This window comes from Poecilia reticulata, linkage group LG13 (assembly GCF_000633615.1).
Source record: "Poecilia reticulata strain Guanapo linkage group LG13, Guppy_female_1.0+MT, whole genome shotgun sequence".
Classification (NCBI taxonomy): domain Eukaryota; kingdom Metazoa; phylum Chordata; class Actinopteri; order Cyprinodontiformes; family Poeciliidae; genus Poecilia; species Poecilia reticulata.
The window spans coordinates 11313241-11325356 of NC_024343.1; the positions used below are offsets into that span (position 1 = coordinate 11313241).

Here is a 12116-nt window from a genome sequence, read left to right on the forward strand (position 1 = left end):
TCTAGTTTATTTTTAAAAAAATATATAGCTATACGTAAATCAAACTTTTTGTGTTTGGTTTTTTTTAAAACAATTTTTTTTTTTTTTTTTTTTTTTACTTTTTCGGAGTTTTAATCACCCAAGAGGCTGTAACACGAGTTTGGACGGTAAGGTGATTGATAATTTTCCTCAAATAAAATATTATTTTTTTCTGCACATTGATTATTTAAATTAAACCACGGTTTATTTGCTCGTTGATTATTTAAAACTTCAAGTGTTGTGGCTACATTTAAAACGCGCAGGATCTACTCTTGATTCCCGATTCTGGCTTTTTTTTTTTTTTTTTTTATAAGCAAAATATTTATTCAGTCGAAGGCTAACACAAAGGCACCGAGGCAGATTTGTGACCCTGGAAGAGATTCTGTTTTGCATCCTAACAATCGGCTTGTCTTCATAACTCTTATCACTCGGCGGCTTCCTGCAATTGATTTGCTTCCCTGCAAAAGTTTACAACCGCACTGCCGAAACCAGCAGCATTTCAAAAGCAACGTTATAACATTTCATGTTGCAAAATAGTGATTTGTTTAAGATAGTTTTTTTTGTGTGTGTGATATTAATAAATCGTTTTGTGCACCACTTAACCAGAGCAGAACAGGATTTTGGGTGTCATTTATATTAAGATTTTTATTCTTTTAACAACTTTCGCTTTTGTTGTGAAATCAATAAGTGCTGTTCTGTAAATGCATTTATTTAAATGAAATTCGTTAAGCATCAGTATTAGAAATAACTTGAGGTTGGTTTCAAGTTAAAATAAAATAGATATTAAAATAAATATTTGTGTATTTTCTGTAGTGTTTTGATGAGGTTTTTGTTGTATTTCGTTTTTTTTGTTACTTTTTTGTTTAATTCGTTTTGATTTTGAAATAATTTTTTTAATCTTTTTTTTTTGTAACCAGCATCTCCTATGTATTTATTTATTTTTTTACTTTTTCGATTTTTTTATATTATGTTACTGAATCTCGGCCCTTCTATTGTTGTTTCAATCCATGACATAACATATTAAAACATTTTCTTTAAAGTATGGAAATACAATTAAAGTCAACATAAAAAAAATGTGGAGTTTTTTTGTTTATTTAATTCTTTTACTTCCTATCTGCTTTTATAATTCCTAAAATAATATTTACTGTATTTTTGTTCAGCCTTTTTGTGTATATTTCTCAGTATGCATGTGTGTGCGTGCGTGCGTGTGTGTGTGTGTGTCTGTGTGTGTGAGTGAGCGCCTTGCCTCACAAAGCAGCTCCTAACATTTAAGTGGGATTTCTTAGTGGGAGGTATGCGGTTAGGCAGTGTTTGGACACAGTAACCTGGTCTGATACTGATCAAAGTCTGATCTCTCTCTCCCTCTCTCTCTTTCTCTTTCTCTCTGCAGATCTTGGATGGGTCAGGCCATGTAAAGTTCTGCCTGGATGCCAGCAAACCAGACGCAGGGAGCTGGCTGAAGCACATCCAGTTTGCCCCTGCGGCCACGCAGCATAACCTGAGAGCGTGCCAGATAGATGAGCAGGTATGTGGCAACGTGTCCTCAGACGCGCCGTGTGACATGAAATCCATCTCAACAAAGTGAAAGAAACCAGAGAAGGGGAGAAAATTCAACCGAATGACTTGTTCTTGAAATCCCCATGATGATGATGTGTCTTCTGCCTGGCAAGATGAATCAGGGTTTTTAAATTCCAGCTCTTTTTTTTTTTAAACAACTCCAAAGCCATAATTTTGTATCTGCACTTTCCAACATCCAGCCTGCTGTGTGCTGTCAAATGATGTTATTGTGATGTAAGTCAGATAGTCTTATGAGCGGCTGGCACTCTTTGTCCTCACCCAACAGACAAACGCATGGACACACACACACACGCACTCACGCACACACACACCCCCCCCCACACACACACACACACACTCACACACAGCTCTTCTTATTATCATCGCTGCATGTTTTACCTCTGTATTTGTTTGCTGCCTTCTGCTGCACAAAAGACCACAGGGAACGATCAGAGGCGGCCGCCCCCGGGATGATAGTTCCACACACTTCCCGGTCACGCTGGCGATATAAACTCTTAGGTATGCCAGGAATGCCGAAGCCCTTTTGCTGTTCACCTGGCTGTAGAGAGGTGCGTGCTGCACACATGAGGGCCCGTTCAGCTCAGTAATCCTCGCAGCCAGCAGGCTCCCAAAGCAGGAAGACGTTGGCCCAGACTTCACCTGACGCGTGTGTCGAGAGCGCGATCGCTTGACCCAAACAGAAAGCATCGTCTCACAGGTGGTCCATCTAGATAACTTTCCAGCAGTGTCATCTGCTGAGACGGAGGAGTAAGACATATTTTTTGCTCAGGATTTAAGTGTCAAATTGTTTGACGAATTCTTTTCAGTTTGATTTGGGGTTTTTTTGTTGTTGTTGTCATATTTAGAACTTTGGGTTTAATTTTCTTCCAAAAACTATACGGCTCAGCCGCCAAGAAACTTATCTACTGCTCATCTTTCACACATCTCAGTGATGGGAGACAGCAGGAGGGCCTCATAAAGAGGAGCAGAAGCTCTTTCATGCATGCTTACCTCCTCACTCTGGCAAACGACAGAGACAAACAAGCAGAGGGAGCTTTTTCCCCCGAGCTGCCCCGCGACGCGAGGTGCGACTCGCTGTCAGCGTCGCGGTTCTGCCTGGGTGGCTGTGTAAGGCTCCCACAGGTCACGGACATGGCTATGATGAGGTGATTGTTAAGTATCACGCTCTGTCACAACACTGCACAATGTGCTGTCTTTAAGCCTTCCGGCCAACGCCGGTGTTTTCAAAAACACACTGTAGCCTCCCACAATGCCCGTCTGTGCGTTGGAAAATGAATAGACTAAACGGGGTGGTCTTGTAAAGCTGCTGTCAGATTCTGCCGGTGTGTGTCTGTCCCTGTGTCTCTAAGCACATGGGGGCCCTTTTTTTTTTTTTTTTTTGCGAGTGTGTCGAGTGTTTCATTATGTCTCTGGAGTGTGCGCGCACACACCTGTGTGTTGCCTGTGTTTGGGCTTTTGCCCGCGTCCAAACCTCAGTTGGAGCGCTTGCGTGTGCGTGCGTGTGTGTACGCAGGGCTGTGAATTGTTCATTGAGGTTTCGATGACTCCCAGTGCTCCTCATTCCGAGCTGGAAATGTTGAAGCCGCACAGTACCTGATTCCAGCAGGTCTTTTTTACAGCCACAGAGAAAGCGCTGAGTCCAAACTCAGCCTGAAACCGCTGATTACGCCACACATTACACACACCACCCCCAGATTTTCGCAGAAGAGCCTCACAGTGTTACTGAGGGCTTCGGATGGATTGGAAAATCTTCCCTCAGGATCAAATTTAAGGGACTCTTTCTCAGCCGTCGGACAGAAACGATTTGTCGCATGATTTACGTTCGGACGTTGTCCTACAACGACAGCAATTTCCAGGTGTGTTTGGTCGTTATTTTGTGCAGGGCCTTTACAAGCACCTCTGCCAGCACGAGAGTGAAACTGGCTTCCATCCTCTCATTTTTGACCCAGTTCTGTTTACTATAAAAGTTTATGAGTAATCTCAGAAGAACAGGGGAGTGGAAGAGGAAGGAATGAGTGAAGCAAACCCTGTTTTCTTCTATTTTTTTCTCCCTGAACACAAGATTTATTGTAGATTATGCTTCTTCTTACTATTGCAGCCTCTTGTTTGCTTATCTATGTATACTACATAATCTGAGAAGGTATAATCTATAGTGAACTGGATAAAGAAACAAACTCAGAAAATATAGACAGCATGAGACATGTTCTGTTGTATACGCCTCCTTTAATTTGTCACGTTTAGCTCTAAATAAGAGAATCATTCCATAATAAATTGGAAGAGGAAAAAGGACACCATTGGCACTACTGTACTATTGAGTCAATTAAAGATTTATTAAGTTTTTGTTGGTCAGCTCTGATCAGTGAGCAACAGGCCAAATACTTAAAAAGAAATGTATTTTTCTCCCTCTACAATATTTTCAATACTAAAAACTCCCACCACCTATAAACGCATCACTCAGCTGTGAGATTTTTTTAATTAAGTTTAACAAGATCTGACAGAGATTAGGAACATATGCTTTGATGTATAAATGGACATTGCTTTATTCTTCTGTTGGATTTAAAAGTATTACTCTATGGAGAAACCATGGCTTATTTAACAATTATTTGATATATTTGGCAGGAAAAAAATTGTAATTAGACAAGATAATCAAAATCAATATGCCAATCCTCAAAGAAAACTGAAAATTGCTGAAGAAATAAAAAAAGGAAGAGATACATATCTTATTTTATCAGTCACACTGAACTTTCCAGAGGTTATACTTTTTTCACAGGTATATTTAATCCTTTTCTTGCATTTAATTCCCAGCACAAGTATTTTTCAGCACTCACACAACCCCGTTAATATTTTTTGTGGCCGCTGTTTGCGCTGATCATGAGCTCTTGGCTGACTTTGAGACGAAGCCTTCAGAAAGCCCCCAAACAACACGCTGGCAGCTCTCTGAGCACAGATCCCCTCATGTTTTGTCGTGAGGATAATTAGGGGGGCAATTAGCACTTAAAAACCCTTCTCTGCGCTCCTCACTCTACTGATTCAACTAAATGGAAAATTGATTAAAAAGTGTAATTAACATCATCCGACGAGGCCCTGAAGAGCCTTTCATAAGACAGTACAGAGGGATATGGGAGTTAATCTCGTCTGCTCCATTGATTGTCACTCAGTATTGAGTGCAGTGAAGTGGCTCTGGATGGAGCATGTGGCAGTGTGCACACAATGGAGCTGATTGTAACTCACAGAGGTTAACAGTTTGAAGCTTATTCATTAATAAACTCTTGTTACAGAATTGAAATCTGATGAGCCCTTTATACGAAAGTAACTCTCTAATATAAGGCTTAATATGAGAACAACGGAGTCACGCTGACTTTTCTTCAGATTCAGTCAATGCGTTGGAATTGTGTGCAAATTCTCTTCACCGCCTTCTGCATCATTTCCTAGTTCTGTGCAAAACGCACATGTTGGTGACTGTTGTTTTTTTGTTTTTTTTGGTGTGAATGGCCACCTTTCTCCAATGTGTCATCCTTCTTTGCAATAGCTGCACACAGCTGAAGATTGCTTGATATGCCTATCTTTGTCTGAGTACATGATTCTCCTGCAAAATCTGAACGTGCATTTTTGCATGTTTTTGCTCTTGTTTTATTTCATCCACCCTCTCACTCCTTTCTCTTTTCCTAATTCTTAAGCAGTGTTTAATTTAAAGCTTTTTTGCATGAAGTTCTGCCCAAAGTGAGTTTATTCAGTTTGGACAGCGTTAGCAAATGGCATACCTGTGGATATGAGGACATCAGCAGGGAAGACGCAGCAACGGCAGCGTAACAAGTAGTCCAATCATAACACATCACCTCTTTATGAGCGCATGAGAAAAATGACAGAAAAAATTCCGCACTATTAAAGGGAACAAGGTCAAATATAAGTTACACTTAAGCCTTTAAATTGTATGTGACAATTTTGTAAAAAAAAAAAAAAAAAATTTGTGAACTACAGAACGTTCAGTGTTCACTGCCTTTTAAGCTGAGGCAGCAGGTTACCGCTGCTCTGACTTAGAAAGCCTGGATTTTTGCAGTCAGTGATTACTTAAAGCTATTGTTAAAGTGTTTTTGGGATTGTCTTTGTGTGTGTGTGTGTGGTTGTGTGAGGGAAGTGGGGGTGTTTGCTAGGTGGTGCCTCCAGACCCGTACAGAGTTGCTACCTGTTTGTGTTTATCCATGGTGATCTTCGTGGAAGCAGTAGAGTTTCCCTCCTGCTCATAATTGCCATGCTTTACCCACTTGTGTGTTCTTAAACTATTGCAGATTCCCTTTTTTTTTTTTTTGTAAAGTAATTCATTTATCAAAGATGACTCATAGACCACAGAGTTTCTTACTTGTGGAAAGTTTAGCATGCAGGACATCTGTACCTGCAATTTGTTAAAAGAGTTTCCTTCACTTATGGGTGTTTATTATGATAAATTTACTTTTGTTTAAACACAATACTCCAAATGTAAAAACTTGCCTCTTTGAAAAAGTGTTATTGACATTCTTTGTGATTTCTATATACCTAGCTCTCCTTTTGGTTTTCAACAGCTTCTGTCTTCAGCCTCAGTATCAGCGTCTGAGCGGACTTTCTACAGAATAACAAATCTGCTTGAACCGCTGTTTGATTGTTTCGTAGTATCAATATTTTGGCGACCTCACAGAGGTGACGGCCAGTTGGAGCTCGGTTCTGTTTGTCCGCTCGAGCATGTTAAGCGCTCCATTTATGCGCACCCGCGTGTTTACAATAAAGTTGAAGTAAACATGGCAAAGAACGAGAACCCTCACACTTGAGTTCCTTTAATTCTTTTGGTGAAAAAGCAAAAATGTTTCTCTTGTTCCCCCCATATTATTTTTCAGTATTAAGATTTGACTTCAAAACACGAATCCTGAAAACAAAACAAACAGCCCCATTCAATATAGTTCACCAGAGTTCTTCAAATGTCCTGGAACTCCTCCGATGTCCTTTAACCACGTAGGTCAGCATTTCTAACACAGTGCAGGAGGCTATCTCTTTTATCCTCATATTATTTTAAAGCATATCGTTTTTTTTTCTAGGACAGGGTCATCACTCTTCTGGGAAGCAAGACTCATATGATGCAATGATATACCCATGGTTCCTGAAGGAACAAGCTGAGATATTTTGCAAAACTAAGAGCCAATTTCTTTTTCTTTTTTTTCACAAAGCTTTTTTTTCTAAATCACAACTTATTTTTAGAAATCTGGTACCAATATTGGACCTACATAATTCATGTGTATTCCCTACCAAGTTTAATTAGTCCAAAAATGTAAGTTTTGTAGTTCATCTACAGTCATAATAATGGGGGAACAAAAATATCTGGAATGCTTATTTTTTAATTTATTTAAATAAAGAGTGTGATCGATATAGTATTTTAGATTTGATACTAGAGATGATCGAATGCAGCACAGACTAATTAAAAATCTCCTGCTGGACGTTTCAAAGCTAGCCACTCAGGCTACGTGTCATTTAGTGTCAATCTGTCACCAGTTCTTTATCTCTGCTTAAGCATGCTGCTTAAAGTTGGAGAAGGCCTCTTCATTGACTTTGCAACTCAGTGTTATTCAATCAGTCTGACAAGCAGTCATTGTTGGTCAGTTCTCTCAAAATGACGAAACATGTCCAGCCTGCATGCAGCCAGGGTGCCACATTTATTTCACTAACGCCTGATGATGCATATTCCACACCTATACTTGAAGCCCTTTTCTGCCATCTAGTGTTATTCCTAATTACTTAGCCTATTTTAGTTACACCAATACTTGCACACTACACATCACATATATTCAAATGATCAATCTCTATTTGATTAACTTCTACTTGACATAAGTAATCTTTTCAACCAATTGTAAATAAAGTTGTTAAAATGCATATATTCCTTTTCCAGTGCTCATATCAGACAAAAACTAGATAGTACTTCACTAGAATGTCTTAAAAATAACAAGGATTAGTGTAGCCATTCAATATCTTCAGATCCCACTACATCTGCAACGCCTATTAGATAACTGGGCACTCACAGTCCAGCAATATTTAATACAGTTAAAAAAAATGCCTTCATATTTTTTCAGCTTGGGGCAATCTCGTGGCTTTTTATTTAGTTTTACCAACCTTCTCCTGTAAGTTTTTCTGAACACCCAAATGAAAATATTCCAGATATTCCTGAATATTTAAAGTTTCTCCTGTTCTGTACAAGTATGTAAACATTTTTTTTTTTTCAGTCTGCGGCAATATTTTCCACGATATCTTAATGTTCCCAAAAGTCTTATTTTATTGGATGCTGCACGACTCCACGACTTACCAAAAAGCTCTGCTTTGGTCAGCCTGACTTGCTTAATGTGATTCTGAGTATGATGTCATTTGCCAGACGTAAGAACAATGACAGACACAACAACACTGCGTGCTACAGAATACCTCATTATCCTTATTTCGATAGAGATACTTATCGCAACCTGACATGGAGCCGCTGTGGCTCTGCTGCTGCAGCCGCGTTATTCAAGAATTCCCTTCATGAGCCGCCTACCTGTGATCCACGGCTTCCCAGAAGCATTTTCTCACCCGCTCCACGTCAGTCCCCCAATGCATTTCTAATAAATTCCTCCATCATCATTGTCATGTTGACACAGCAGAGGAAGTTGATATGCTTAACGTCCAAAGCGTGCTGAAAATAACCCCATGTGTGATTGTTTTGCAGAGAAAGGCCATTGTGTGTCCATGGGAAGCTCCGCAGTCGCAGGGTCTCTCAGCTGATTCTTTAATGTGACCGCCCCCCCCACACCCCCCATCTTTGCTTAGATAGACACTCACCTGCTCAGCAGGCCTTTGTGCAGCACCTGCCGTATTGATTGCATGTTTTGGAGAAGAAATTTGTGGAGCACGTCTTGGTTTAAAATGAAAGCAACGCAGAGGTGGTTTTACTTCCCTGCTTGGAGATCCTTCCTTAGCTGATGAATTTAATTTAACTCAACCTCTTCTTCAGCAGTTTGCCTGTTTATTTTGCTCGCTGTTGAATTAGCGAGCTTTCTCTCCACACAGTAATTTACCACTTCCTGCCCGCGGTAATTTTTTGCAGCGCGTCGTCATGAGGCTGTGTATTTATTCAGTAGGATGGTTGTTTGTGCTTTCATTCATATATCCAAAGATGGATGTTTCATAAGATGATTAATTACAAGTTAATGAGTGAGTGTATTTTCGTGCGTACGGCAATCCTTTGCGGTAGCTTTGTGGTGTTTCAACCATGTAAACAAGTGCGGAAATCTGTGTGTTTATGTGTGTGTTTATGCACCAGGAACTACCTTAAGGGACATTCGCTGCTGCTCAAATGTGGTAGCGTGTAAAAAATATAAATTGTGCCACAAACATTTGACCAGTACGGAAGAAGACTAGGGCTGCTGAAAAGAAAAAGGAAGTTTTGATTTTCTCTCAGAATTTTGACTGTTCTTTTAACTTTAATCTCAGGATTTTGAGATTAAAGTCAGGATTTTTTCCCGTTTTTTGAGTGTCACTTATCCTTTTCCATGGACCAGGACAAGCTGCAAAAAAACCGAACAAGTTACATCAGTAGCTTTTTTCAGTGCTGGTTTATCTTACCTTAATCCAAAAAAAAACCAGCATGTCTTTTAAATCATTAAAACATATATATTGTGTGTTACAGATCTTCTACAAAGTCACTAGAGAGATTTTTCCTGGCGAGGAACTACTACTTTTCATGAAGGCTGAAGAGTATTTCTGCGACGCAATGGCTCCTGATATTCATGGTACGCATCAAACGCGCAAATACACACACTTTTTCCACTTTTTCCAATGCTCATCTTTTTAGACATCTCACTTTGTATTACAAAAGCTTCTCTTTTTCTCACAACGCAGAGGAGAGGCAGTACCGCTGTGAGGACTGCGACCAGCACTTTGAGTCCCGCAACGAGTTGCTGGATCACCAGAAGGAGCCGTGTGGGATGCCCCCCTCTGCTTTCCTCAACCCAGGTCTGACTTCTGTTTCTAAACAGGCGTGCCTGTTTTACGCTGCTGTAAACGCTGAGCTGTGACGAGTGACGAGACGGATGAGCGCCTGGAGAGGGCGAACAGATATCTGTGTTAGGTGCTAAATCTGAGATCACAGAGGGATAAACTGTGAAAGGATGAGTCCGACGAATAGGAAGCGGAGATTTATCTAAACCTACACGCGATAGATGTTTAACAAAAATCATTGTTTCTTGAGACTCTGGTATGGAAAAATAATCGTATTTCATTGTAAAATCACAATTAGTCTCCATTGCAATTCTTCTGTGGAAAAAGGAGCAGTTAAGGTAAAACATACACTTTAGGTTTTGGGTCAAATAACCTTGTGGAACAAACCTTCATTTATTTGTGTAATTATGCCAACATGTTTCTAGTATAGGCAGGGCATGTTAGGGTTTCAAACCCTCTCAGATTTCTTATGCTGTTCTTCCTACAATGTGACGGAGTGATCAGGGTTTTATTTCACTGCAAATAAAACAAACTCCCACGTCAGCTGAGTGGAGTGTAACCCAACATCAGTTGGATATTTAAGGAAAACCACTCAAATACGATAAAACGTGAACGTCTGATAGAACTAGACGTAGAGAATTATGGGAAATATTTGTAGAAAGATGTTGATATGAGATCTTAGAAAGTTTGAATCAGGGGGTGAAGGAGCTATGCAATATGCCTCGTAAGTTTTCAGCTTTGTGCATGTCTGTACATCTTCTTGTAAAATTCACGGATAATTACGCCTCTGGGTGTCTGTCCTCATGTTCTTCTTTTGTGCACAGGAGGGGACTCTGACCTGACAGCTCAAGAACCTCAAGATTTGCGGCCCCTTCATATGTCTCATGGCCTACACGAGTGTAAGGAGTGTGACCAGGTCTTCCCTGATGTCCAGAGGTATGCAATGAACAGAAACATCCAACCACCTGAATTACTGTAGAAATAAAATATGTCCTCTTCAAACACCTAAAAAGTCTGACGTGTGCATGTGTTTAGCTCTTCTTCCAGTGATACCATTAAATAAAATTTACCGCTTTCAAAAGTCACCCAATAAGGAAATGAAGACCACATGCATATAAATAAATCTCTTTTAAATATGGCAGGTTTTTTGACAATGTTGGTAAGCTACAATAGCACCAAGGCCCAGGAATACAACAGGCACATCAGTGATAAAGTTATGGAGAACTTTAATGGGGAGTAAGGTTATGATATGAATTTAAGCCTTGGATGTCTCACAGAGATATGTTTAGTACATCACCTTTAGATTACAGCAGAGAAGTAAACAAAAAAGAGGGCAATTGTTGAAACAATGTCATTAGAAGATCAGCTTAAAGTAAGGAAGGAAAGCTTTGATGGGAAGATAGATTGACTGAAATAAAAATAATGACAAAATTTGAGAAAGTTTGAGGGTAGATACTTTTGTAAGGCGCCCCAAGCGATCTGACAAATCCCGATTGTTGGTTTTCTCATTTTGTCTTGCTGCAGTTTGGAGAACCACAGTCAGTCGCACTCTGAGGAGAGGGAATACAAGTGCGATCAGTGTCCCAAGGCTTTCAACTGGAAATCAAACTTGATCCGACATCAAATGTCGCATGACAGTGGCAAGCACTACGAATGTGAAAACTGCTCAAAGGTAAAGTGATGGAAGGGGCTGTTCAACAAATGCCTCTTGTCTGCGCACTCCTTTTCTCTTTCTGCACACGTGAGCTGAATCACATAGTAACTCCCCTGTGCGTCTCTTTGGTTGCTCCCCCCAGCAGGTGTTCACAGACCCCAGTAACCTGCAGAGGCACATTCGCTCTCAGCACGTCGGGGCTCGGGCCCATGCCTGCTCCGACTGCGGGAAGACGTTTGCAACGTCTTCGGGCCTCAAGCAGCATAAGCACATTCACAGCAGTGTCAAGCCCTTCATGTGTAAGTCACTAAGACCCTACCTATGTAAGTCTCCTCAGTACATTATAACAATAACAACACGACTTTATGACAAAAAAAATTGATGATTTTGCAGAAACTGTAATTGATCTTTTTTCAGCTTTTTGTAACGTCATTTACTCTGACATTTTTTTTTGTACTATTTTGTGTCTAAACAAGAATTGTGCAGTTTGTTTTCTTCCTGCCTCAGCACCTTCATATTCTGCTTGTATAGTAATACCAGCCGTCACTTTGTCACAGTGACCAAGTGTGATCTGGTGAAGACAGAGGGGCTAACAGCCTTTTTTTTTTTCTTTTTTTTTTTTCTAGGATGCCTGCTCACTTAAGCATACACTTACGCCCCCTCTCGTCAACACCAGCCAGACCCAAACACATTTTGACCTTTCACACTTTCACTACCACAAGAGATCTGATCTCCTCCTTCCCCTGAAGCACTGTGATCTTTCCCCTTTGCCCCTTCAGTCTTTTCTTTTCTTTCTTTCTTTTATACTTATGCAAACTTATACAAACCTGTCAACACACTTAATGCATCCTGCGTTTCAGGCACACACACACCCACACACATA

At 40.3% G+C, this 12116-nt stretch overlaps 1 protein-coding gene across 14 annotated transcripts in view; it reads left to right on the forward strand.

Moving 5' to 3' along the window:
• mecom (MDS1 and EVI1 complex locus) overlaps positions 1 to 12116 on the forward strand; it is a 162900-nt gene that overhangs the window by 132989 nt on the left and 17795 nt on the right. For 4 of the 14 annotated variants that reach the window (XM_008425368.2, XM_017308041.1, XM_008425361.2 and 1 more), the window contains exons 3-8: positions 1409 to 1543; positions 9269 to 9371; positions 9481 to 9594; positions 10404 to 10515; positions 11104 to 11251; positions 11379 to 11532. In XM_008425368.2, coding sequence (XP_008423590.1) covers positions 1409 to 1543; positions 9269 to 9371; positions 9481 to 9594; positions 10404 to 10515; positions 11104 to 11251; positions 11379 to 11532 — 766 coding nt within the window. Of the gene's footprint in view, positions 1 to 68; positions 147 to 1408; positions 1544 to 9268; positions 9372 to 9480; positions 9595 to 10403; positions 10516 to 11103; positions 11252 to 11375; positions 11557 to 12116 lie in introns of those variants that run through there. The other 10 variants (XM_008425356.2, XM_008425362.2, XM_017308039.1 and 7 more) reach the window with 4 other exon arrangements.